Source organism: Chiloscyllium punctatum, chromosome 45, assembly GCF_047496795.1.
Source record: "Chiloscyllium punctatum isolate Juve2018m chromosome 45, sChiPun1.3, whole genome shotgun sequence".
NCBI classification, from domain to species: Eukaryota; Metazoa; Chordata; class Chondrichthyes; order Orectolobiformes; family Hemiscylliidae; genus Chiloscyllium; species Chiloscyllium punctatum.
Window position 1 is genome coordinate 57,271,974 of NC_092783.1, and position 22,550 is coordinate 57,294,523.

At 44.0% G+C, this 22,550-nt stretch overlaps 1 protein-coding gene across 1 annotated transcript in view; it reads left to right on the forward strand.

The window, feature by feature from the left end:
- Positions 1-2,952: 2,952 nt before the first annotated feature.
- The window catches only part of LOC140467462 (uncharacterized), a 70,343-nt gene continuing 50,745 nt past the window's right edge, over positions 2,953-22,550 (forward strand). The window contains exons 1-3 of the mRNA XM_072563855.1: positions 2,953-3,187; positions 14,533-14,557; positions 18,373-18,498. Coding sequence (XP_072419956.1) covers positions 3,032-3,187; positions 14,533-14,557; positions 18,373-18,498 — 307 coding nt within the window. The 5' untranslated portion in view covers positions 2,953-3,031. The remainder of the gene's footprint in view (positions 3,188-14,532; positions 14,558-18,372; positions 18,499-22,550) is intronic.

Genomic DNA, 22,550 nt, shown 5'->3' on the forward strand with positions numbered 1-22,550 from the left:
CACTTAAAGCTGCAAGAATTCAGGAGCTACTGTATGGTGAAAAATGCACTGGGGTAGAATGTTAAAGAATACTGTTGATGGTATAATTTAATATCAGGCTGTTTTATTTTGTTAAAACTTGCATTTATGTGTAACCACATTTAATAGCATCATACATGTTATGAATTACTTCAGACATGTTAAAGACAAAATGTAATGGTTTAACTGTGACCCCAGAAGTCCACAGAAAACCTGTTTATGATGATAGCTTTATTGTGTATAGAAATGTGATAGTTTTCTTTAAAAGCATTTGTTGCTAAATTATACCTGTTGCCTTGTGCCAGCTTAGGTACTGCAATGTCAAGGAATACATCCTTTCCTTGTGTATTTTGGCTTTAATTTTAGTGGGATAGTGACATCATTAGGTGTATTGATTAATTATGGAGTCATAGAGTCGTACAGCACTGAAACAGACCCTTTGGTTCAGCTCACCCACAGCTACCAGGCATCCCAATCTGGCCTAGTCCCATTTGCCAGCATTTGGCCCATATTTCTCTAAACCCTTCCTATTCCACCCATCAAGTTGCCTTTCAAATGTTATAATTGTACCAGGCTCCACCACATCCTCTAGCAGCTCGTTCCATAGCCGCACTACTCTGCATGAAAAAGGTACCCCTCAGGTCCTTTTTAAATCTTTCCCTTCTCAGATTAAACCTTTGTCCTCTAGTTTTGGACTCCCATGCTCTGGGGAAAAGACCTCGACTATCCACCTTATCCTAAAGAAGGGTTACACTCGAAATCTTGACTTCTCCACCTCCTGATGCTGCCTGACTTGCTGTGTTCTTCCAGCCTCCTGCTTGTCCACCCCGGATTCCAGCAGCTGTAGTTTTTTTTGTGTCTAATTCACTCTATCCATGCCCCTCATGATTTTATAAACCTCTATAAGGTCACTCTTCAGCCTCCGACGCTCCAGGGAAAACAGCCCCAGCCTGTTCAGTCTCTCTCTGTAGCTCAAATTGTCCAACCCTGGCAACTCTGAGTGAGTTTAAATCCCCATATATCAACATAGATACAAAAGGTATTGTTACTAAATGACTGCATCAACAAATGAAGGAGTGGGTGAGACCTTGGTACAGAGCCCACAAAAACCAAGAAATAGCTTCTGCAAGTCAAAATGTAGCTCCTGAAAAATGTCAAGACGAGTCCTTGGAAACAACAATATACTGAGCGCTAATTTCAGCTGATAATTTCCTGTTCACTCTTTTTAATGTTAATCAGTGTAACCCCATGGACTGCACGATTCGAGAACACAGTTCACCACTACCTTCTCAAGGGCATTTAGGTTTAGGGAGTAAGTGCTGGCCCAACCGGCGATATCCATATCCTGAGAATTCATTTGAAATAAACACCTCGATTAAAAACATTGAAGAATGTCACTGATTCAGCCGTCAGTTCTGCAGGTTCCTCCTAAAACATAAGATCCCTCGTTAGAAGATGTTTGTTGGGATCAGCTTGGTGCAGTGGCTGTGTTCATTTTCTTCACATTTGCAGGTCTTAGGGGAAGATCAGCAAGCGAGAAGACGAGCATGGACGTGCCATTCAAAGGGCCAGCACAGACACAGTGGGCTGAATGGCCTGCCTCCTTGCAGGACAATACTGAATGCTTCGTCTGTGGGCCAGCTTCTTCTCAAACCAGGATCAGAAAACTGGGACAAAAGCAGAGGTTGCTGGAAGAGCTCAGCAGGTCTGGCAGCACCCGTGGAGAGAAATCAGAGTTAATGTTTCGGATTGACTGACCCTTCCTCAGAACTGATGGTAGCTGGGAAAAAATTGGGTTTTATGCAGAAGATAGGGTAGGGGAAGGAGGTAAGGAGTAATCGGTAGATGGAGATAGTGCCCAAAGAGAGAGAAGAGCAGTGCACAGACAAAGGGGTGGCTAACGGTCAGCCTAGCTACTAATAGGGATTGTTAGTGACTGATAATGGATCATGCGTAAGAGCTGATTGTGTGATAACAAGAACCAAAAAAGAAATTGCTGGAAAAGCTCAGCAGGTCTGGCCGCATCTGTGGAGAGAAATCAGAGTTAGCATTTCGGGTCGAGTGACCATTCCATTTGATAACAAGTCCTGGTGTGTGGGGGTTGGGGTGAGGACATGGGAAATTATTTAACTCGATATTGAGTCCAGAAGGCTGTTGAATTCTCAAGTAGAAAATCAAGTGCAGTTCTTCTAGCTTTGCAGAAAGCTGGGTACTGGAGTTTTACCTGAAGGTAAACCTCATATTGCTGAAAGTTTTAAATACAGTGATCCTAAACACAGAGTACTTACTGCTGATGTAGAATGTTACCACGACTATTCATTTTGCATGTTTAACAGCAACATCAAGCAATAAGAAAACCTTAAATAAAAATAGAAATTGCTGGAGAAACTCAGCAGGTCTGACAGCATCTGTGGAGAAAGAAAAACAGAGTTAAAGTTTGGAGTCCAATGTCCAGTCCGGGGTCTGAAGAAGACTCCAAACATTAACTGACTGTCTCTCTCTACAGATGCTGCCAGATCTGTTGAGTTTCTCCAGCAATTTCTGTTTTCATAATTGATTTTGGAGATGGATTGAACACATCAGGTGGTTCCACACATTCCTTTTTTTTTAAAAAAAGAGATTTTCGAGTTTCTGAAAAAGGGTCACTGAACACGAAACATTAACTCGGTTTCTCTCTGCACAGCTGCTGCTGGACCTGCTGAGTTTCTCCGGCAATTTTTCTGCTTTTTTTTTCTTCAGAATTCAGGATATTATATTCCAATGTCAACACGTGGCGAAAAAATATTGCAAACCCCAGTAACAAAAGTCTTTTGGCAGTCACACGCCTATGGATGGGTGGATTGAAGTTTTTTTTTGTATCTTTTTCAAAAGCCTCAGACAATGTGGGTAAACAGGATTACAGATCAAGTTTCAGTACAGTGCAGGTGACTGTCTCCCTGTGCAACATTACAGACTCCAGATTTCGCTCCTTGTTGATTGCTCCTTGCCCTTGACTGGGCTGCAATTCAGACGAATGGACAGTAGGATTCCTGGTACTATCCCGGGATGGTGTTTCCGACTGGTGGTTGCATCGCTGGCTGCTCTGGGACTTGCAGACAGCAGCAGATATGAAACCCTGGCACTTTCCAATAGGACTGTCGGGAGTTGTACTGAGGACTGTTCACAGAAGGTAAGGTCGGTCCTTTCTTGTGAGACGGGGTGTTGGGGGGGGGGTGTTGCTGGGGGAATCCCTCTGAATAAATATGTAGAAAATTGCCATACCTTAGTAGCAGATTCAAAAGTTCAGAAATACCCCTCCAGCCAAAGCAAAACAATTAACGATTCCAGCTCGCGGGATTCCTCCTTCCTGTTAAAGAACCATGTTTTCTAAATGTGACGTCGAATCATGTTGTTGGCATTGTTAAGATTTTTAGGACCCAAAGGGGGTTAGGCAGAGCAGGTGGACAGAAGCTGTTTCAAAAACAGAAGTTCCTGGAAAAGCTCAGCAGGTCTGGCAGCATCTGTGGAGAGAAATCAAAGTTAACATTTTGGGTCCAGTGATCCTTCCTTAGAACTGAAGATAGCTAGGAAAATGTCGGTTTATATGCAGAAGATAGGGTGAGTGGAGGGTGTAAGGAGTAAATGATCAGTGGGGATACAGGCCATAGGTTTGGGCAGACAAAGGAGTGGATAACGATCTGGCTAGGAGGGTGAAGAGCTGTTAATGGAGACTATTAGTGGTGAACATTAGGTCATGTGTAATGGCAGGCGATGTAATAGCAAGGCCTAGTGTGTGGGGTGAGAGGGCTAGGACATGGAAGAGTTCAGATCCTGAAATTATTGAACTTGATATTGAGCCCAGAGGGCTTTAGGGTCCCCAAGCAGGAAATCTTCCAGCTAATGTTGAGCTTCACTGGGAGGCTGCAGCAAGCCTGAGACAGAGATATTAGCCAGGGCTTATGCCTGAAACATCGATTCCCCTGCTCCTCAGATGCTGCCTGATCGGCTGTGCTTTTCCAGCATCACACTCTTCGACTCTGACTCTCCAGCATCTGCAGTCCTCCCTTTCTCCTGCTCTGTTAAAGTAGTAGGCAACTGGAAGTGCGGGGTCTTTTTTGCAGGTGGAATGTAGGTGTTCTGTGAAGTGGACCTCAGGCTACACTTTGTTTCCTCAATGTAGAGGAGACCACATTGTGAGCGGCGAACACAGCAAACTAGACTGTAGGAACTTCTTAAGGCTGAAAGACCAGAGGGCACAGGTAACCTCCAAAAGAAGCAAAGATGATGTGAGAAAAATGAAAATTCACTCCATATTGAGTCCAGAAGAACTGCTGAGATTTTGCAGCAACTTCCGTTTTCATTCCCAATCTCTTCAATTTATCCTCATTGCTGAAGTTTTTCATCTCTGGAAGCATTCTTGAAAATTATCACTTAAACATATAAAATGTGCTGGATTGTGGGGAAAAGGAAGAGAGTGGTATTGAGTAAAAAGTGCTCAGACAGCCAGTGCAAACACGATGGACTGAATTGCCTCCGTCATGATTCTGTAATCCCATGAGGGGTTCTGACACTCATTCTGGTTAATCCAGCAGGTCCAGGAGAAGCAGTGAGCTGTTCTCTGCAGTTTGAATGCACAATGCAGAACTTCAGAGAGTTAGAAAGTAATATTCTTTACGTAATTCAATGAGTTTGTTAAAAGTCAAATGAAATAATTTGCCATTGTTGCTTTATCTTGAAGATGTCCCTCTGCTTTACGAATGAGAGGGGAAAAGGCTACAATATTCTAAAGGTGGTTAAGCAACTGAGTTTAAAAAAAAGTTTCATACTTCAGCAACAACTTTAACTTAAATAGCAATCTTTTCTTCCAAACTCAGAAGAGTGACTTCATTACCTGGGATCAGACATATTTAAATATTTAGATTGGGTAGCAGTAAATTCTTTTTAAAGGGATTTATTTGCTTGAAACAAAAACAGAAATTACTGGAGAAGCTAAGCAAGTCTGGCAGCATCTGAGGAAGGATCACTGGACCTAAACCATTAACTCTTGATTTCTCTCCACGGATACTACCAGACCCTGTTGAGTTCTTCCAGCAGTTTCTGTTTTTGTATCTGATTTCCAGCATCTGCAGTTCTTTCGGTTTTTAATTGATTGAAATATTGGAATGGTTGACAGTGTGTGCTATCTACAAGATGCGAAGCAGCCCCTTCAAAAGTACCTTCCAAATCTGTGAGTTCTACCATCTCGAAGATCAAGGGCAGCAGAGCACCACCAGTTGCAAGATTCCCTCCGTTTCCCCCCCCCCCCCCCCCCGCCCCCCACAATGACCATTCTGCCTTGGAAACAGATCATCATTTTTACTTTACTGAGGCTGGTCAAAATCTCAAAACTCCATCCCTAAAAACACTGTCACTGCTCCTGCACCATTAGGATTGCAGTGGCTAAAGAAAGCTGCTCACCAGTGCATTCTCCAGGGAAATAATTGTTGCGACTTTGCCAGTGTCACTTACACCCCAAACATGAATGCTAAAAAACATTCAGGATTTGGGGATCATTTGGCAGGAGATAGGGATATGAGATTTTAACTGGCACCCCTGAAAATTTCTACATTTTAAAATTAGGACTGCTTGCTTAATAATTAAATTCTTAAACCATTTTGTCCCCTGCTGGAGACAGGAATCCTGGTCTTGCGAAGAGTGAAAACTTTGGCAAATGTTTTAATTAGTATTTCTGCCTGGCTTTTGAACAAACTGACCACACCCCAATGATGGGAAGCTGTATATTCTGTCCAGTGATCATAACACCTTGGCTGACATTTGCAGGGGTGTGGATCCGTTGTAACTGCGGTGTTTCCAAACTCTGACTCACCTACCCTGGGTTACACCACTTACACTACTGAACTGATATGTCCTTTCAAAACTCATTCTTACAAAGTTTGTCTGACAAAGCTGGGCTAACCCGTGGTCAGATGATTGCCGTGGTCAACTTCAATCCTTTAAATTTTAAAAACCATTTAGAACATAGAACATTACAGCGCAGTACAGGCCCTTCAGCCCTCCCTGTTGCACTGACCTGTGGAAACAATCTGAAGCCCATCTATCCTACACTATTCCATTATCATCCATATGTTTATCCAATGACCATTTAAATGCCCTTAACGTGTCTACTACCGTTGCAGGCAGGGCGTTCCATGCCCTTACTGCTCTCTGAGTAAAGAAACTACCTCTGATATCTGTCCTATGTCTATTACCCCTCAATTTAAAGCTGTGTCCCCTTGTGCTAGCTATCACCATCACCATTTGACCCCATAAAGGTCACAGGTTTCAAAATTAATATTTGGAAATCAAAAAGGATATTAGCAACAAGTAGAGGGTGGGAAAACTTGGGTTGTTTTCAGTAGACATGCATCAGGGAGTGCTAGTCAGACATTTTCTCTCAGGGTGGAAGTGTCAAACATTATGGGGCAAAAATTTAAGGCGAGTGTGGAAATATTTGAGGGAAATGTGCAAGGAAAGGTTTTTACACAAAGGATGTCAGGTGCCAGGGGAGGCAGCAAATACATTAGGAAAGTTTAAGAAGTATTTAGACAGAGATATGAAGAGGCAGGGAATGGAGGGATACAGACCATGTGCAGGCAGGTGAGGTTAGTTTACAATAGCATCATGGTCAGCACAGACATTGTGGGCTGAAAGGCCTGTTCCTGTGCTGTACTGTTCTATGTTCGATGATAAAATGATTATCACAAAAATCGCACAGAAGATTAGAATCCGTACAGTGTGGAAACAAGGCCTTTCAGCCCAACAAGTCCACACTAACCCACCCAGACCCATTTCCGTCTGACTAATGCACCTAATACTATGGGCAATTTAGCACGGCCAATATCTCTGCATATCTTTGGAGTGTGGGAGGATGCCAGAGCAAACCCACACAGACACAGGGAGAATGTGCAAACTCCACACAGACAGTCACCCGGGGCTGAGAATTGAACTTGGGACCCTGGTGCTGTGTGGCAGCGATGCTAACCACTGAGCCACCTGCCACCCTAAAGGAGGCCATTCAAGCCATTATGTCTGCACTGTCTCTTTTAATGAGCATTATGATTTAGTACTACTCAATTGGCGTTTCCCCGTAACCCCACACATTGTTTATTATTTTAAAAATTCATCTCTTAAAAAAGCCCTCTTGCATGCCCCAATTGAAGATGCCTCCAACATACTTCTCAGCACTATACTCACATCCATAGCAACTCGCTGTGTGATAAAGTTTCTCCTAGATTGGTTCCAGAGATGAACGGTTTGTCTTATGAGGAGAGTTTGAGCAATTTAGGCCTGTACTCTCTGGAATTTAGACAAAGAGAGTAAATCTCATTGACATGCTGAAAGGGATTGGCGAAGGAGACCCAGAACGGATGTCTCTTCACGTGGGGGATTCTAGAATAGTTTTGGGTTAAGGGATGAGCAGATTTAAAACAGAGATGTGGAGAAATTACTTCTTTCATAGAGCCATGAGTCTGCGGAATTAACTATCCCAGAGTGTGGTGAATGTCAGGACATTGAGTATATTATAAGGAGGAGATAGATTTTCAATTAGTAACGGGTTGAAGGGTTACAGGGAGCTGGCAGGTAAGTGGAATTGAGGCTGAGTGAGATTAACCATGATCATGTTAAAAGGTGAAGCAGGCCTGAGGGGCTGAATGGTTTACTCCTACGAGGGTAAATGGCTCCTCCCCGACTACTCCAGCCTCTGCGTAATTTTGAAAGACTCAATGAAACCTTTGTGTTGCCTCCAAGGAGAACAGCCACAACTTCTCCACTCTATCCTCATAATTGAAGTGTCATATCCTGGGACCATTCTTGTAAACCGCTTCCGCACTCTTTCCAAGATGTTCACATCCTTCCTTTTGTATGGCACCAGAAATGTACACAGTACTCCAGCTGAGGTCTAACCATGTCCAGTGTAAGATCAGCATCACTTCCTTGTTCCTGTGCTCTATATCCCTCTTACTGAATCTGAGCTTACTGTGGACTTTATCAAATGCTTACTTGGCCAGTCTTGCCACGATTAGTGATTTATCCACAAATACATCCGGGTTTCCTGGATCCTTTGCACCCTTTAATAGAGTCCTGTACCCAAATTCTGTCGACCAAATCAATCACCTCATCCTTCTCCATACTGACTTCATTGCCACCTATCTGCTCACTCCAGCAACTTGTCGATGCCCTTTATGTAATTCTGCACTGTCTTCTACAAAGGTTACAGATCTCCCAAGTTTTGTGACATCTGAAAATGTGGAGATTTTTCCCTGGACACTAGAATCTAGGTCATTAATATCTATCAAGAAAAGTAAGGGCCCCTAAACCGAACCCTGGGCAACTTCACCTGAAACCTCCCTCCAACCTGAAAAATATCCACTCTGTCTGTTTCCTGCCCCTCAGACAATTTATGAATCTTGCTGCTCATATCCCATTTATTCCGTGAGCTGTAATTTTTCTCACAGTCTTGTGTGCCACCGAATTACACACCTTTTGGAAGTCCATGCACACTATACCAGCAGTATTATCTTCATTAATCTTCTCTGTTCCTTCTTCCGGTAAGTTAGTTAACAAGTTTTCCCTGAGAAATGATACGCTAGCCCTTCCTAATGAACCCCCATTTTTCCATGCGCCTATTAATTCTATCCTGAATAATTGTTTCAAGAAGTTTCCCTATCATTGATGTTAAACTGACTGCTCTGTAATTGCATTTTTTTAAGAAGGGTGGAACATTTGCAATTCTCTAGTTCTCTGGCACTACCCGTGGGTCTAGTGACAATTGAAAAATATTACCAGTAGCTCTGCAATTTCCATACACTTTAGGTTAGATTCCCTACAGTGTGGAAACAAGCCTTTCGGCCCAACTAGTCCATACCAACCCTCTGAAGAGTAACCCACCCAAACCCATTCCCCCTAACTAATACACCTAATCCTACTGACAATTTAAATATGACCAATTCACCTAACCTGCACATCTTTGGACTGTGGGAGGAAACCCATGGGAGAATGTGCAAACTCCACACAGACAATTGCCTCAGGCTGGAATTGAACCAGGTCCCTGGATTGTGAGGCAGCAGTGCTAACCACTGAGCCACCATGCCACCCCAAATATATCCTTGAGTTCATCTCATTTAGTTCCAACGTTTTATCAACTTTAAATACAGACATCCTATCCAATGTCTCCTCACTGATTTTAAACCTTTCCAGGGACTGAGTTTACTTGCCAAGGCCCAGGTAGCATCTCTTTCCTCACTAAAGACAGATGCAGAATATCCATTTAACAACTAAACATTTGGCCCATCATGACTGTATTAAACTCCCCAGTTGAAGCACTGCCATCCAACTGAATTGTTTTCAGCAGCTGCAAAGTTGGAAGAAGTTAGCAAGAAGTCCTGTGCACCTGTCAGCAAAAGAGAGTAAAAGATGGGTTGACTATTGCTTCCCAAATCATGGCGCTGGACATAACACCAGGAAGTAAGCTTGGGATCTTTTCTCTTGTTCATTCAACGAATGTGCGCATCACTAGCAAGGCCCATGTTCCTCTCTCCCTTTGGGGGATTCATGTGGATCGGTGCCACAGCATGAGACATTTAATAAAAGCTTTTATTGCCGAATATGGGCATCATTGGCTGGGCCACCATTTATTGTCCATCCTTAGTTCGCCTTGAGAAGGTGATGGTGAGCTGCCTTCTTGAACCGCTGCAGACCATATACTGGGCATACCCGCTGTGCTAAGCGAGGCAGTTCAGGATGGTGATCGGCTTGGAGGGGAACATGCGGGGCGGGAGGGGGTGTCCCCACGTATCTGCAGCCCTTGTCCTACTAGATAGTGGAGGCCACACAGGCTTGCTGAAGGAGTCGAAAGGTGTGGCGCTGGAAAAGCACAGCAGGTCAGGCAGCATCCAAGGAGCAGGAGAATCGACTTTTTGGGCATAAGCCCTTCATCAGGAATGCCACTCACCATCCTGAACTCCCTTGTGCAGCACAATGGGTATATCCAGTATATGGACTGCAGCGGTTCAAGAAGGCAGCTCACTACCACCTTCTCAGGGGTAGCTAAGGATCGCTAATGGCCGAAACAAACTCCTATGATGGCATTTCCAAGAAAGGCAGTGGATTTTCTGGGCATTATCATCATGCTGTTTGTGGGAGCTTGCTACATAGAACATAGAACAATACAGCACAGAACAGGCCCTTCGGCCCACGATGTTGTGCCGAACATTTGTCCTAGCTTAAGCACCTATCCATGTACCTATCCAATTGCCGCTTAAAGGTCACCAAAGATTCTGACTCTGCCACTCCCACAGGCAGCGCGTTCCATGCCCTCACCACTCTCTGGGTAAAGAACCTACCCCTGACATCCCCCCTATACCTTCCACCCTTCGCCTTAAATTTATGTTCCCTTGTAACACTTTGTTGTACCCAGGGAAAAAGTCCCTGACTGTCTATCTATTCCCCTGATCATCTTATAAACATCTATCAAGTCACTCCTCATCCTTCGCCGTTCCAATGAGAAAAGGCCTAGCATTCTCAACTTATCCTCGTATGACCTATTGTTCATTCCAGGCAACATCCTGGTAAATCTCCTCTGCACCCTCTCCAAAGCTTCCACATCTTTCCTAAAGTGAGGCGACCAGAACTGCACACAGTACTCCAAATGTGGCCTTACCAAGATCCTGTACAGCTGCAACATCACCTCACGACTCTTGAATTCAATCCCTCTGCTAATGAACGCTAATACACCATAGGCCTTCTTACAAGCTCTATCCACCTGAGTGGCAACTTTGAAAGAGCTATGAACATTGACCCCAAGATCCCTCTGCTCCTCCACCTTACTAAGAACCCTACCATTAACCCTGTATTCCGCATTCTTATTTGTCCTTCCAAAATGGACAACCTCACACTTGACAGGGTTGAACTCCATCTGCCACTCCTCAGCCCAGCTCTGCATCATATCTAAGTGCCTTTGCAGCCGACAACAGCCCTCCTCACTATCCACAACTCCACCAATCTTCGTATCGTCTGCAAATTTACTGACCCACCCTTCGACTCCCTCTTCCAAGTCATTAATAAAAATTACAAACAGCAGAGGACCCAGAACTGATCCCTGCCGAACTCCATTTGTAACTGGGCTCCAGGCTGAATATTTACCATCTACCACCACTCTCTGACTTCGACCGGTTAGCCAGTTCTCTATCCAACTGGCCAAATTTCCCACTATCCCATGCCTCCTGACTTTCTGCATAAGCCTACCATGGGGAACCTTCTCAAAAGCCTTACTAAAATCCATGTACACTACATCCACTGCTCTACCCTCATCCACATGCTTGGTCACCTCCTCAAAGAATTCAATAAGACTTGTAAGGCAAGACCTACCCCTCACAAATCCGTGCTGGCTGTCCCTAATCAAGCAGTGTCTTTCCAGATACTCATAAATCCTATCCCTCAGTACCCTTTCCATTACTTTGCCTACCACCAAAGTAAGACTAACTGGCCTGTAATTACCGGGGTTATCCCTATTCCCTTTTTTGAACAGGGGCACAACATTCGCCACTCTCCAGTCCCCTGGTACCACCCCCATTGACAGTGAAGACAAAAAGATCATTGCCAACGGATCTGCAATTTCCTCTCTTGCTTCCCACATACTCCTAGGATATATCCCGTCAGGCCTGGGGGACTTGTCTATCCTCAAGTTTTTCAAAATGCCCGACATATCTTCCTTCCTAACAAGTATCTCCTCTCGCTTATCAGTCCATTTCATACTCTCTTCTTCACCAAGACGGTCCCTCTCATTTGTAAATACTGAAGGAAAGTACTCATTCAAGACCACTCCTATCTCTTCTGACTCAATACACAGTCTCCCACTACTGTCCTTGATCGGACCTACCCTTGTTCTCGTCATTCTCATGTTTCTCACATATGCATAAAAGGCGTTGGGGTTATCCTTGGTCCTAGCCGCCAAAGATTTTTCATGCCCTCTCTTAGCTCTCCTAATCCGTTTCTTCAGCTCCCTTCTGGCTATCCTATATCCCTCCAATGCTCTGTCTGAACTTGTTTCCTCAACTTTATGTAAGCCTCCTTCTGCCTCTTTACAAGACATTCAACCTCCCTCGTCAACCAAGGTTCCCTTATACGACCATCTCTTTTCAGGTACATACATATCAAGGCCACATTTCAACGACATCCTTCCCTGACAGCCTATGCTCCCAACTTATGCTCCTCAGATCCTGTCTTGCAGCATCGTATTTACTCTTCCCCCAATTGTAAAACCTACCCTGTTGCACGCACCTATCTCTCTCCATAACCAAGGTAAAAGTCACAGAATTGTGGTCACCATCACCAAAATGCTCACCCACTAACAAGCCCATCACTTGTCCCGGTTCATTACCGAGTACCAAATCCAATATAGCCTCCCCTCTGGTTGGAAAATCTACATACTGAGTTAGAAAAGCTTCCTGGACACACTGCACAGACACCGCCCCGTCTAATCTACTTGATCTAAAGAGCTTCCAATCAATATCTGGGAAGTTGAAGTCGCCCATGACTACTACCCTGTGGCTTCTGCACCTTTCCAAAATCTGTTTCCCAATCTGTTTCTCCATATCTCTGCTGCTATTGGGAGGCCTATAGTAAACACCCAACAAGGTGACTGTTCCTTCCCTATTTCTGACTTCAGCCCATTCTACCTCCAAAGGCAAATCCCCCTCAAACTGCCTTTCTGCAGTAATTATACCATTTCTAATTAGCAACGCCACCCCCCCTCCTTTTTTACCACCCTCCCTAATCTTACTGAAAGATCCGTAACCAGGAACCTCCAACAGCCATTCCTGTCTCTCTTCTATCCACGTTTCCGTGATGGCCACAACATCGTAGTCGCAGGTACCGATCCACGCCTTAAGTTCACCCACCTTATTTCTGATACCCCTTGCGTTGAAGTATATGCACTTGAGCCCATCTCTGTGTCCGCAAGTATTCCCTGTCAGTGCTACCTTCTCCACAGCCTCCCTACATTCTTGGATATCCTGAAAAACAGCTAACCTACTTGCTGGACTACAAGTCCGGATCCCATCCCGCTGCCAAATTAGTTTAAACCCCCCCGAAGAGTGCTAGCAAACCTACCTCCCAGGATATTGGTGCCCTTCTGGTTCAGGTGCAACCCATCCTGCTTGTACAGGTCCTACCTTCCCCAGAATGCTGTCAATTGTTCAAATACCTGAAGCCCTCCCTCCTACACCATCCTTGCAGCCACGTGTTCAACTGCACTCTCTCCCTATTCTTTGCCTCACTGTCACGTGGCACCGGCAACAACCCAGAGATGACGACTGTCTGTCCTAGCTTTTAGCTTCCAGCCTAACTCCCTGAGCTCCTGAATGACCTTCCCACCCCTCTTCCTACCTATGTCGTTGGTGCCAATGTGCAGCACGACTTCTGGCTGCACACCCTCCCCCTTAAGGATTCTGAAGACACGGTCCGAGACATCTCGGACCATGGCACCCGGGAGGCAACAAACTAACAGAGAGTCTCGCCCATGTCCACAGAACCGCCTGTCTGTCCTTCTAACTATAGAGTCTCCTATAACTAGTGCTCTCCTCCTCTCCCCCTTTCCCTTCTGGGCCTCAGAGCCGGACCTCATGCCAGAGACCCGGTCACTGCAGCTTACCCCTGCTAGGCCATCCCCCCCAACAGTATCCAAAGTGGTATACTTATTGTTGAGGGGAACGACCACAGGGGATCCCTGCACTGCCTGCGTCCTCCCCTTCCCACCTCTAACTGTTACCCAGCTACCTTCTGTTCTCTGGCGTAACTATGTCCCTGTAGCTTCTATCTATCACCCTCTCAGCCTCTCAAATAATTCTCAGTTCATCCAACTCCAGCTCCAGTTCCCTAACGCGGTCTGTGAGGAGCTGGAGCTGGCTGCACTTCCTGCAGATGAAGTCGGCAGGAGCATCGGTGATCACCCCTACCTCAAACATCCTGCAGGAGGAACATTCCACTGCCTGCGCTGCCATAACTCTACACTTAGTCTCCAAAACAAGAACACTAAGTAGCATACCTGTTCAGCCGACTGAGTCCTTTTCTTTAGGTTAGAGGAGGAGGGAGGGTGGGAGACACTACACGTTCTTAAATAACAATCACTTACCTTCCTGACCAGGTCATCAGCTGCTGTGTTCCCTCCATTATAGCAGTGTATTTGCTTCGTTGGCTATAAAGAACCTTGAGACATCTGTTGGGCAAGAAAGGTGCTATATAAATGCAAGTCTTTTCTATTTGTAAATTCTAAAACACTCAAGGGAAACTAGGCATGTGCAATAAATGCTGAGTCAGCCGGTGACACCCATACCTCTTGAGCAAGTAAAAGTATTTTGTGATTTCAACATTGTGTTGCTCAAGTTCCACACCCTAGCCAATAGGTAAAACTGTGACTGATGGATATAGTTTGGAGTAAGTGGAAAACTGTGAGTTCTAATAGATCTAATGTGCAGTTTGTCATTTGTGTCTTTTCAGAATCTTCCCTGCCGTGTTATTAAAGGTGGGTACTGAGCTTATTTACCCCTTTTTTTCTCGATTAAAATAATATGGAGTTAATCCTTCATTGCTCTGTCACCAAGGAGAACATTGAGCTTGAAGAATCCACACCTGCGCACATAAATTCTCATCCACTTCTCATTCTGACTTGGTAGAAAAGCCAGTGAGAGATTTGTCAGCTATTTTACATTACCTCACATTCACACTTCAATTGTAGTGAACAGGGAGAGGTATAAAAGTAGGTGCCAATCTCCTATTGCCTGTTCTAGTGGGGAGCGGGGTTCCACTGTATAGCACTGGCTGCTGCTTCTGTTCCTCACCCCAAAAGGAAAGTTAAAAATCACACAACACCAGGGTATAGTCCAACAGGTTTATTTGGAAGCACTAGCTTTTGGAGCACTGCTCCTTTATCAGGAGCTACCACAGTTACCTGATGGAGGAGCAGCGCTCCGAAAGCTAGTGCTTCCAAATAAACCTGTTGGACTATACCCTGGTGTTGTGTGATTTTTAACTTTGTCCACCCCAGTCCAACACTGACAACTCCCCATCATGGACCCCAAAGGTAGGTAGACCAATTATCCACTTTCCAGAACCTCTTGCTCAGTTAATGCACGTCAAGATGAAAACTGCATCACTTTATTTCTGTGGTCATTTGCCACAATTACCTCCAACGGTGGCCACATTTCAAATGTGTTTGTTTCAGTGTGGCTTGGGATTTCCTGAAGTGACTGAAAGTAACAGTGAGTGCCAATGTCTATTGGAATCTACAGCCAGATCTGATTCTGTCCTTCCCTAATGCGTTCCAGCCACAGTAATTGACAAATATGCAGGAGCAGGAACTCCCCAGGCAGCTCTGATAACCAGAGTAACATTCATTTTCTTCCCTTGAAAATTATTTTTTTTCCAACAAATATATTTTATTCATAAATTTGTGCAATTACAAGACAAAACATTTCAACTTTAAAGTTAGAGGAAGTGCATCAAAATTCAACCTGTCGTCATATAGCATGTTCCACTCTGAGCTGTCTCATTACAATTCTATTAGTCATAATGCTTAAAATGTATATTCCATATCAGGTAACGTACCCTAGATCAAAACATTTCAAATAGTTCCATAGAAATAAACATTTCTCCAGAGTACCATATTTTACTCTGAGATACCTGATTACAGTCTCAATGCTGTTGCTGTTCACATTGTGAATCAGCTGGTTGAGCAGGCCGTGAAAATTCCTGATGAAGAGCTTATGTTCGAAATGTTGACTCTCCTGCTCCTCAGATGCTGCCTGACCGGCTGTGCTTTTGCGCCACACCTTTTGACTCCGATCTCAGCATCTGCAGTCCTCTCTCTCTCTCTCCCTAATGGTATACTGGCCTCTATTGCAAAAGCATTCGAGTACAGGAGCAGGGAAGTCTTATTGCAATTGTACAGGGCCTTGGTGAGACCACAGCCAGAGTATTGTGTGCAGTTTTGATCTCCTTATCTGAGGAAAGATGTTCTGATAATGGAGGGAATGCAACAAAGGTTTATCAGACTGATTCCTGGGATGGGCAGCACTGACAATAATAGAGAAACTTAATCAGTTACAATTATACTCATGGGAGTTTCAAAGAATGAGGAGGGATCTCATAGAAATCAATAAAATTCTAACAGGATGAGACAAAGTAAATACAGGAAAGATGTTCCCAATGGCTGAGGAGTCCAGATCCAAGGGTCATAACCTAAGGATACAGGGTAGACCATTTAGGACTGAGAAGAGGAGAAATATCTGTGGGGAGCCTGTGGAAGGCTCTACCACAGAAAACAATTGAGGCCAAAACATTGAATTCAAGAAGGAGTTAGACTTAGGTCTTGGGGCTCAAGGGGTCAAAGAAAGTGGGAACTGGATACTGGAGAGAAATTGGGAATGGAAGACTAGAGAGAAAGTGGGAACGGGGTACCAGAGAATATGAGACTGGAGAGAGTGTGGAAATAGGATACTGGAGAGATATTGGGAATGGAGGACCAGAGAGAAAGTGATAACTGGGCACTGGAGAGAATGTGGGAATATGGGACTGGAGAGAAAGTGGGAATGGGGCACTGAGTTGGATGGTCAACCATGATCATATTGAATGGCAGAGCAGCCTCAAAGGGCCAAATGGCTTACTCCTGTTTCTATTTTGTTTGTTTCAATGTACATTCCACATAAGGCATACATTCCGAGGAATTCCACAGATTCCAGCCCCACAGTGTACTATGGCTGAAAGCCCTTAGAGAATGAACTTGCCCTTGAGAATTGCCCTTAAACATCGACAATTTTCGGGTAGACCAAAAAATTTCTTCCACCAAGTTGACAGTCCTCTCGGCGTAGTTGGAGTATATCAGCAAACTGACCAGAGAGCAGAACGCGTGATCAGAGTAGGTTAATTGATGGTCTTGGTTCTAACTTGAACATCAAGGCTAATATTCCAGTTAAGGTTTGAGGGAGTTCTGCAGTAGATACATGAACCAAAGTCCCATCTGCCTGCTCAGGTTGCTGTAAGAGATCCCAGGAGACTATTTTGAAGAAGAACAGGAATGTTATCCCAGGTTTGGACTGAAGGCTCTGTTTCCATGCTGTACATCTCTATGACTCTATGACTCTATGTATCTTGCCCAATAGGTATTGACCAATCAACATCACAACAATAGATAACTGGTCATTACCTCAGCGTTGTTTGATGAAGTTTGCTGTGGGAATACAAATTGGATGCTACATTTCCTACATTGCGCTATACACAAAAGTATTTACTTGACTGTAAAGTGCTTTGAGATGTCCAGCAGTTGTGAAAAATGCAACACAAATGTGAGTCTTTTTTTAACATTTTAAAAATATTCAACAGAAAGGGAAAACAAGCAAAATCAAGCAACTCCTAAGAAATGTGTTTCACCACAAAAGGAGACGATGGAGTGTCTGGAAAGTGACTTAATTTCTCTCAGATAAATAGAGAACAGTGCTCCTTTAGAGGCTGGAGTACAGAAACCTGGTTGTACATTCAGAGTCTCTGTCCTTTAATGTGACATTAGCCCAAATTTCTGAGTGACATTCATAGTGAAGTAGGAAATAGAAAGAGGTCATTCATTCTCTTGAGGCTGTTCTGTCATTCACTTACATCAATGATTGAACCTTAACTTGGAAAAGCAACTAAGATAATCAAAGACCCCTCTGACTCACCCCAGTTATACTCTCTACCACCCTCTTCCATCGGACAGTAGGTACAGAAGTTTGAATAGACATCCGAACAGATTCAAGAGCAGCTTCTCCCCTGCTGTTATCAGATTTTTGAGCAGACCTCTCAAATGTTAACTCTGATCTCTCTGTCTCTCTGCACCATCTCTATGGCTGTAACACTGTATTCTACACTCTGTGTCATTACCCTGATACACTTTGTATGGTATGATGTACGGATACAGCACACAAAGCAACATTTTTCACTGTATCTCGGTACATGTAACAAGAATAAATCAATCAATTAATATTCCTTATTATCCTGATCCAACCAAAATCCAAGATGCTCAGTTTTGACATTTTTGATTGATTCATTATCAAACTTCAACAGCCTTTTTGAGGGAGAGAGTTCTAGACCTCGTTACATTTTTGTGTGAAGAGTTGCGATTCTAATCCTGGCTCTAATTTTAAAATTATGCCCCCTTCTAATGTTTGTTTTGAACCTCGTAATTCAATCGCACTATAATCTTCTAAACCTTTTGGAATCCAAGCCTAGTCTAGGCAACATGGAAGGATTTACACGTGAGCGAGGATCAACCACTTTTGTCTCACAATTTTTTCTTTATTTCATCAGGCGACTGTCTGTCCAAGCACCATGATACTTGGCCTCTCTCACCACCTCGACACATGGATATACACATCGTTCTGCTGAAGGGGGTCGGGCCAGTGCTAGAGATCAATTTCACCTATTCAGCTGATGGTAAGCCATTTCTCCCCGCCTTGATTCTTTCACGGGACATGCAAAGCCAATATTTGATGCCCATTCCTGTTTGCCTTTGAACCAAATGGATTGTTGGGTTACTTTAGAAGACTATTAAAGATCAACCACATTGCTGTGTTTCTGAAACCAAGGCAGATTCCCTTCCCTCGAGGGCATTAATGATTAATGATTGTAGCCATGGTGTGACCCCATTACTGAGCTGACCTTTATATTCCAAATGTGGTCATTGAATTTAATACCTTTAATAATTTATGGGTGGCATGGTGGTTAGCATTGCTGTTTCACAGCGCCAGGGACCCAAGTTCGATTCCAGCTTCGGGCAACTGTCTGTGTGGAATTTGCACATTCTCCCTGTGTCTGTGTGGGTTTCCTCTGGGTGCTCTGGTTTCCTTCAACAATTCAAAGATGTGCAGATCAGGTGAATTGGCCATATTAAATTGCCCATAGTGTTCAGGGATGTGTAGGTTAGGTGCATAAGTCATAGAGTCATAGGGTAGGGGGTGAGTTACTCTTCAGAGGGTTGGTGTGGACTTGTTGGGGCAAATGGCCAGTTTCCACACTGTAGAGATTCTATGATTCTATGATCTGTCTGCTTCGCTAGCGGGATTTGAACCTGTACCACCAGCCCATGGTCTGGGTCTTGGGATTACTAACCCTTGATGTTACCGCTATGGTACCATCTCCCTCACAATGATACAAAGAAGAAGCCTTTCCAAATGTCACCTACACATCTTTCTACAAACCCAGCGGAACGCCTTGCAATCCAAATGTTAACATTAGTTTTCTCCATGTACTCCTGTAGTTACTGTAACGAGGTCAGCCAGGTGGACTTCATAGAATATGAGTTCCTGTTTGGGGCTGTTAATTTGATCCAATTAGGGAACCCTGGCTGACAGATATAAACTGGAGTGTCAGACATCCTGTTCACTCTGAGAGCTGGCTCTGAAGGAACTGGATCAGTGTCAAGGATTCTCCAGCTGTGAAGAAAGTGTGATTTGGTGTCGGGATATGGCCTCTGTGGAGTTATTTCAACTCCAACCCACCAGCTTTAGGCATCATCCTCTGGTACTGTAGGTGCAACGAAATGGGGAAGAAAACACAAGATTGGCACGAGGAAATGATGCTGTTTTGAAAAGCTGGTGCAGCACAATGAGCTGAATAACCTCCTTTTGCTAAAGATGACCAGGCTAGTTAATGTTCTTTACTATATTGTGCATTGTAGAATGTGAAATGTGTGATTTATTTTTTGGTGTAACCTTTCATGTTCTTTTATTGTGCCTTGCTTGGCTGTGGCCATTATTGGCAGGGACAAAATTTTTTGCTTATCCCAGTTGTCCTTAAACAGAGTACTATGTTAAGCCAATTAGAGTCATAGAGATGTCCAGCATGGAAACAGACCCTTTGGTCCAACTTGTCCATTCCAACTGGTTATCATCAATTAATCTAGTCCCATTCACCAGCATTTGGCCCACATTCCTCTAAACCCATCCAGTTCATGTACCCATCCAGATGCCTTTTAAATGCTGTAATTGTATCAGCCTCCACCACTTCCTCTTGCAGTTCATTCTGTACACGCACTACCCTGTGCACGAAAACGTTCCCCCTCAGGTCCCTTTTAAATCTTTCCCCTCTCACCTTAAACCTATGCCTTCTGAGTTTGGACTCCCCTCCATGGGAGATTGACTTCTGCCTATCCGTGCCCCACATGATTTTATAAACCTCTATAAGGTCACCCCTCAGCCTCCAATGCTCCAGGAAAAATAACTCCAGCCTGTTCAGCTTCTCCCTTATAGCTCAAGCTCTCCAACCCTGCCAGCATCCTTCTAAATCTTTTCTGAACCTTTTCAGGTTTAACGCCCTCTTTCCTATAGCATGGACACCAGAACTGAATGCAGTATGCCAAAAGTGGCCTCACCAATATCCTGTACAGCCTTGCCATGATGCTATAACTCTTATGCTCAATGCACTGACCAATAACGGCAAGCATACCAAACATTTTCTTCACTACCTTGTCTATGCTGGAGCTCCACTTTCAAGGAACTATGAACCTGCACCCCAACATTTTTGTGTTTGCCAACATTTCACAGGACCCTAACATTAAGTGATTTGTCTTACCAAAATGCAACACCTCACATTTATCTAAATTAAATTCTATCTGCCATTCCTCGGCTCATTGACCCACATGATCAAGGTCCCATTATACTCTGAGATAACCACCTCACTTTCCACTACACCACCAATCTTGGTGTCATCTGAAAACTTGCTAACTATACCTCCTGTGTTCACATCCAAATCATTTATATAAATGACAAAAAGCAGTGGATCCAGCACCGATCCTTGTGGCACACCATTGGTCACAGACCTCCAGTCTGAAAAACAACCCTGCACGACCATCTTCTGTCTCCTATTTTCAATCCAATTTTGTATCAAAATGTCCAGCTCTCCCTGGATTCCATGTGATAAAACCTTGCTAACCACTCTGCCATTTGTTGAGTGTTGAGCTGAAGTCCTTGTAGACAACATCCACTGCTCCACCCTCATCAATCCTCTTCATTACTTCTTCGAAAAACTCAATCAAATCAATGAGACGCGATTCCCCATGTATGAAGCCATGTCAATAATTCCTAATCAATCCTTGCCTTTCCAAATGCATGAAACCCTGTCCCTCAAGCATGGTTTTAATCATTGTTTACTAAAATTTATTTTGTTTGAAAAATTTGCAGAAAACGATTACAAACTGCTCAAATTTGACATTGTATAAAATGTAATGCAATTGATTTTTTTGCAGTAGTCTATGAGTTATTCCACTGAAGTTAATTCCAGGATTTAATTACAATTAATATTTACATTTCATGTCAATATTATTTTTTTCTAGTGCAAAATGTGCTAAAGGATGTTATGTGGGTTCCATGGCTCCTGAAAGATGGAAAAAGAACAGAAAAGGAGATGTCTGTGGAGGACGGGAAGGATTAAGTGACAGAGAGTTAGGGGTTCAAAGTCAAAGGGTGTGGTCATGTGACAGGCAACTGGAGGAGATGTGAAAGAGAGAAGGAGGAGATATGAAAGACAGGAGGGGGTGTGAAAGAGAGAAGGAAGAGATGTGAAAGAGAGAAGGAGGGGATGTGAAAAACAGAAGGAGGAGATGTGACAGAAAGAAGGAGGAGATGTGACAGACAAAAGAAGGGGAAGTAAAAGAGAGAAGGAGTAAATGTGAAAGCCAGAAGGAGGAGATGTGAAAGAGTGAAGGAGGGGATGTGAAAGAGAGAAGGAGGAGATGTGAAAGAGTGAAGGAGGGGATGTGAAAGAGTGAAGGAGGGGATGTGAAAGAGAGAAGGAGGGGATGTGAAAGGGAGAAGGAGGGGATGTGAAAGAGAGACTGAGGGGATGTGACAGACAGAAGGTGGAGATGTGAAAAAGAGAAGGAGGGGATGTGAAAGAGAGAAGGAGGGGATGTGAAAGAGAGACTGAGGGGATGTGACAGACAGAAGGTGGAGATGTGAAAAAGAGAAGGAGGGGATGTGAAAGAGAGAAGGAGGGGATGTGAAAGAGCGGAGGAGGGGATGTGAAAGAGAGAAGGAGTGAATGTGACAGTCAGAAGGAGGAGATGTGAAAGACAGGAGGAGGAGATGTGAAAGAGAGAAGGAGGAGATGTGAAAGACAGGAGGGGGTGTGAAAGAGAGAAGGAAGAGATGTGAAAGAGAGAAAGAGGGGATGTGAAAAACAGAAGGAGGAGATGTGACAGAAAGAAGGAAGGGATGTGACAGACAAAAGAAGGGGAAGTGAAAGAGAGAAGGAGTAAATGTGAAAGCCAGAAGGAGGAGATGTGAAAGAGTGAAGGAGGGGATGTGAAAGGGAGAAGGAGTGAATGTGACAGTCAGAAGGAGGAGATGTGAAAGAGAGGAGGAGGTGATGTGAAAGAGAGAAGGAGGGGATGTGAAAGAGAGAGGGAGGGGATGTGAAAGAGAGAAGGAGTGAATGTGACAGTCAGAAGGAGGAGATGTGAAAGACAGGAGGAGGAGATGTGAAAGAGA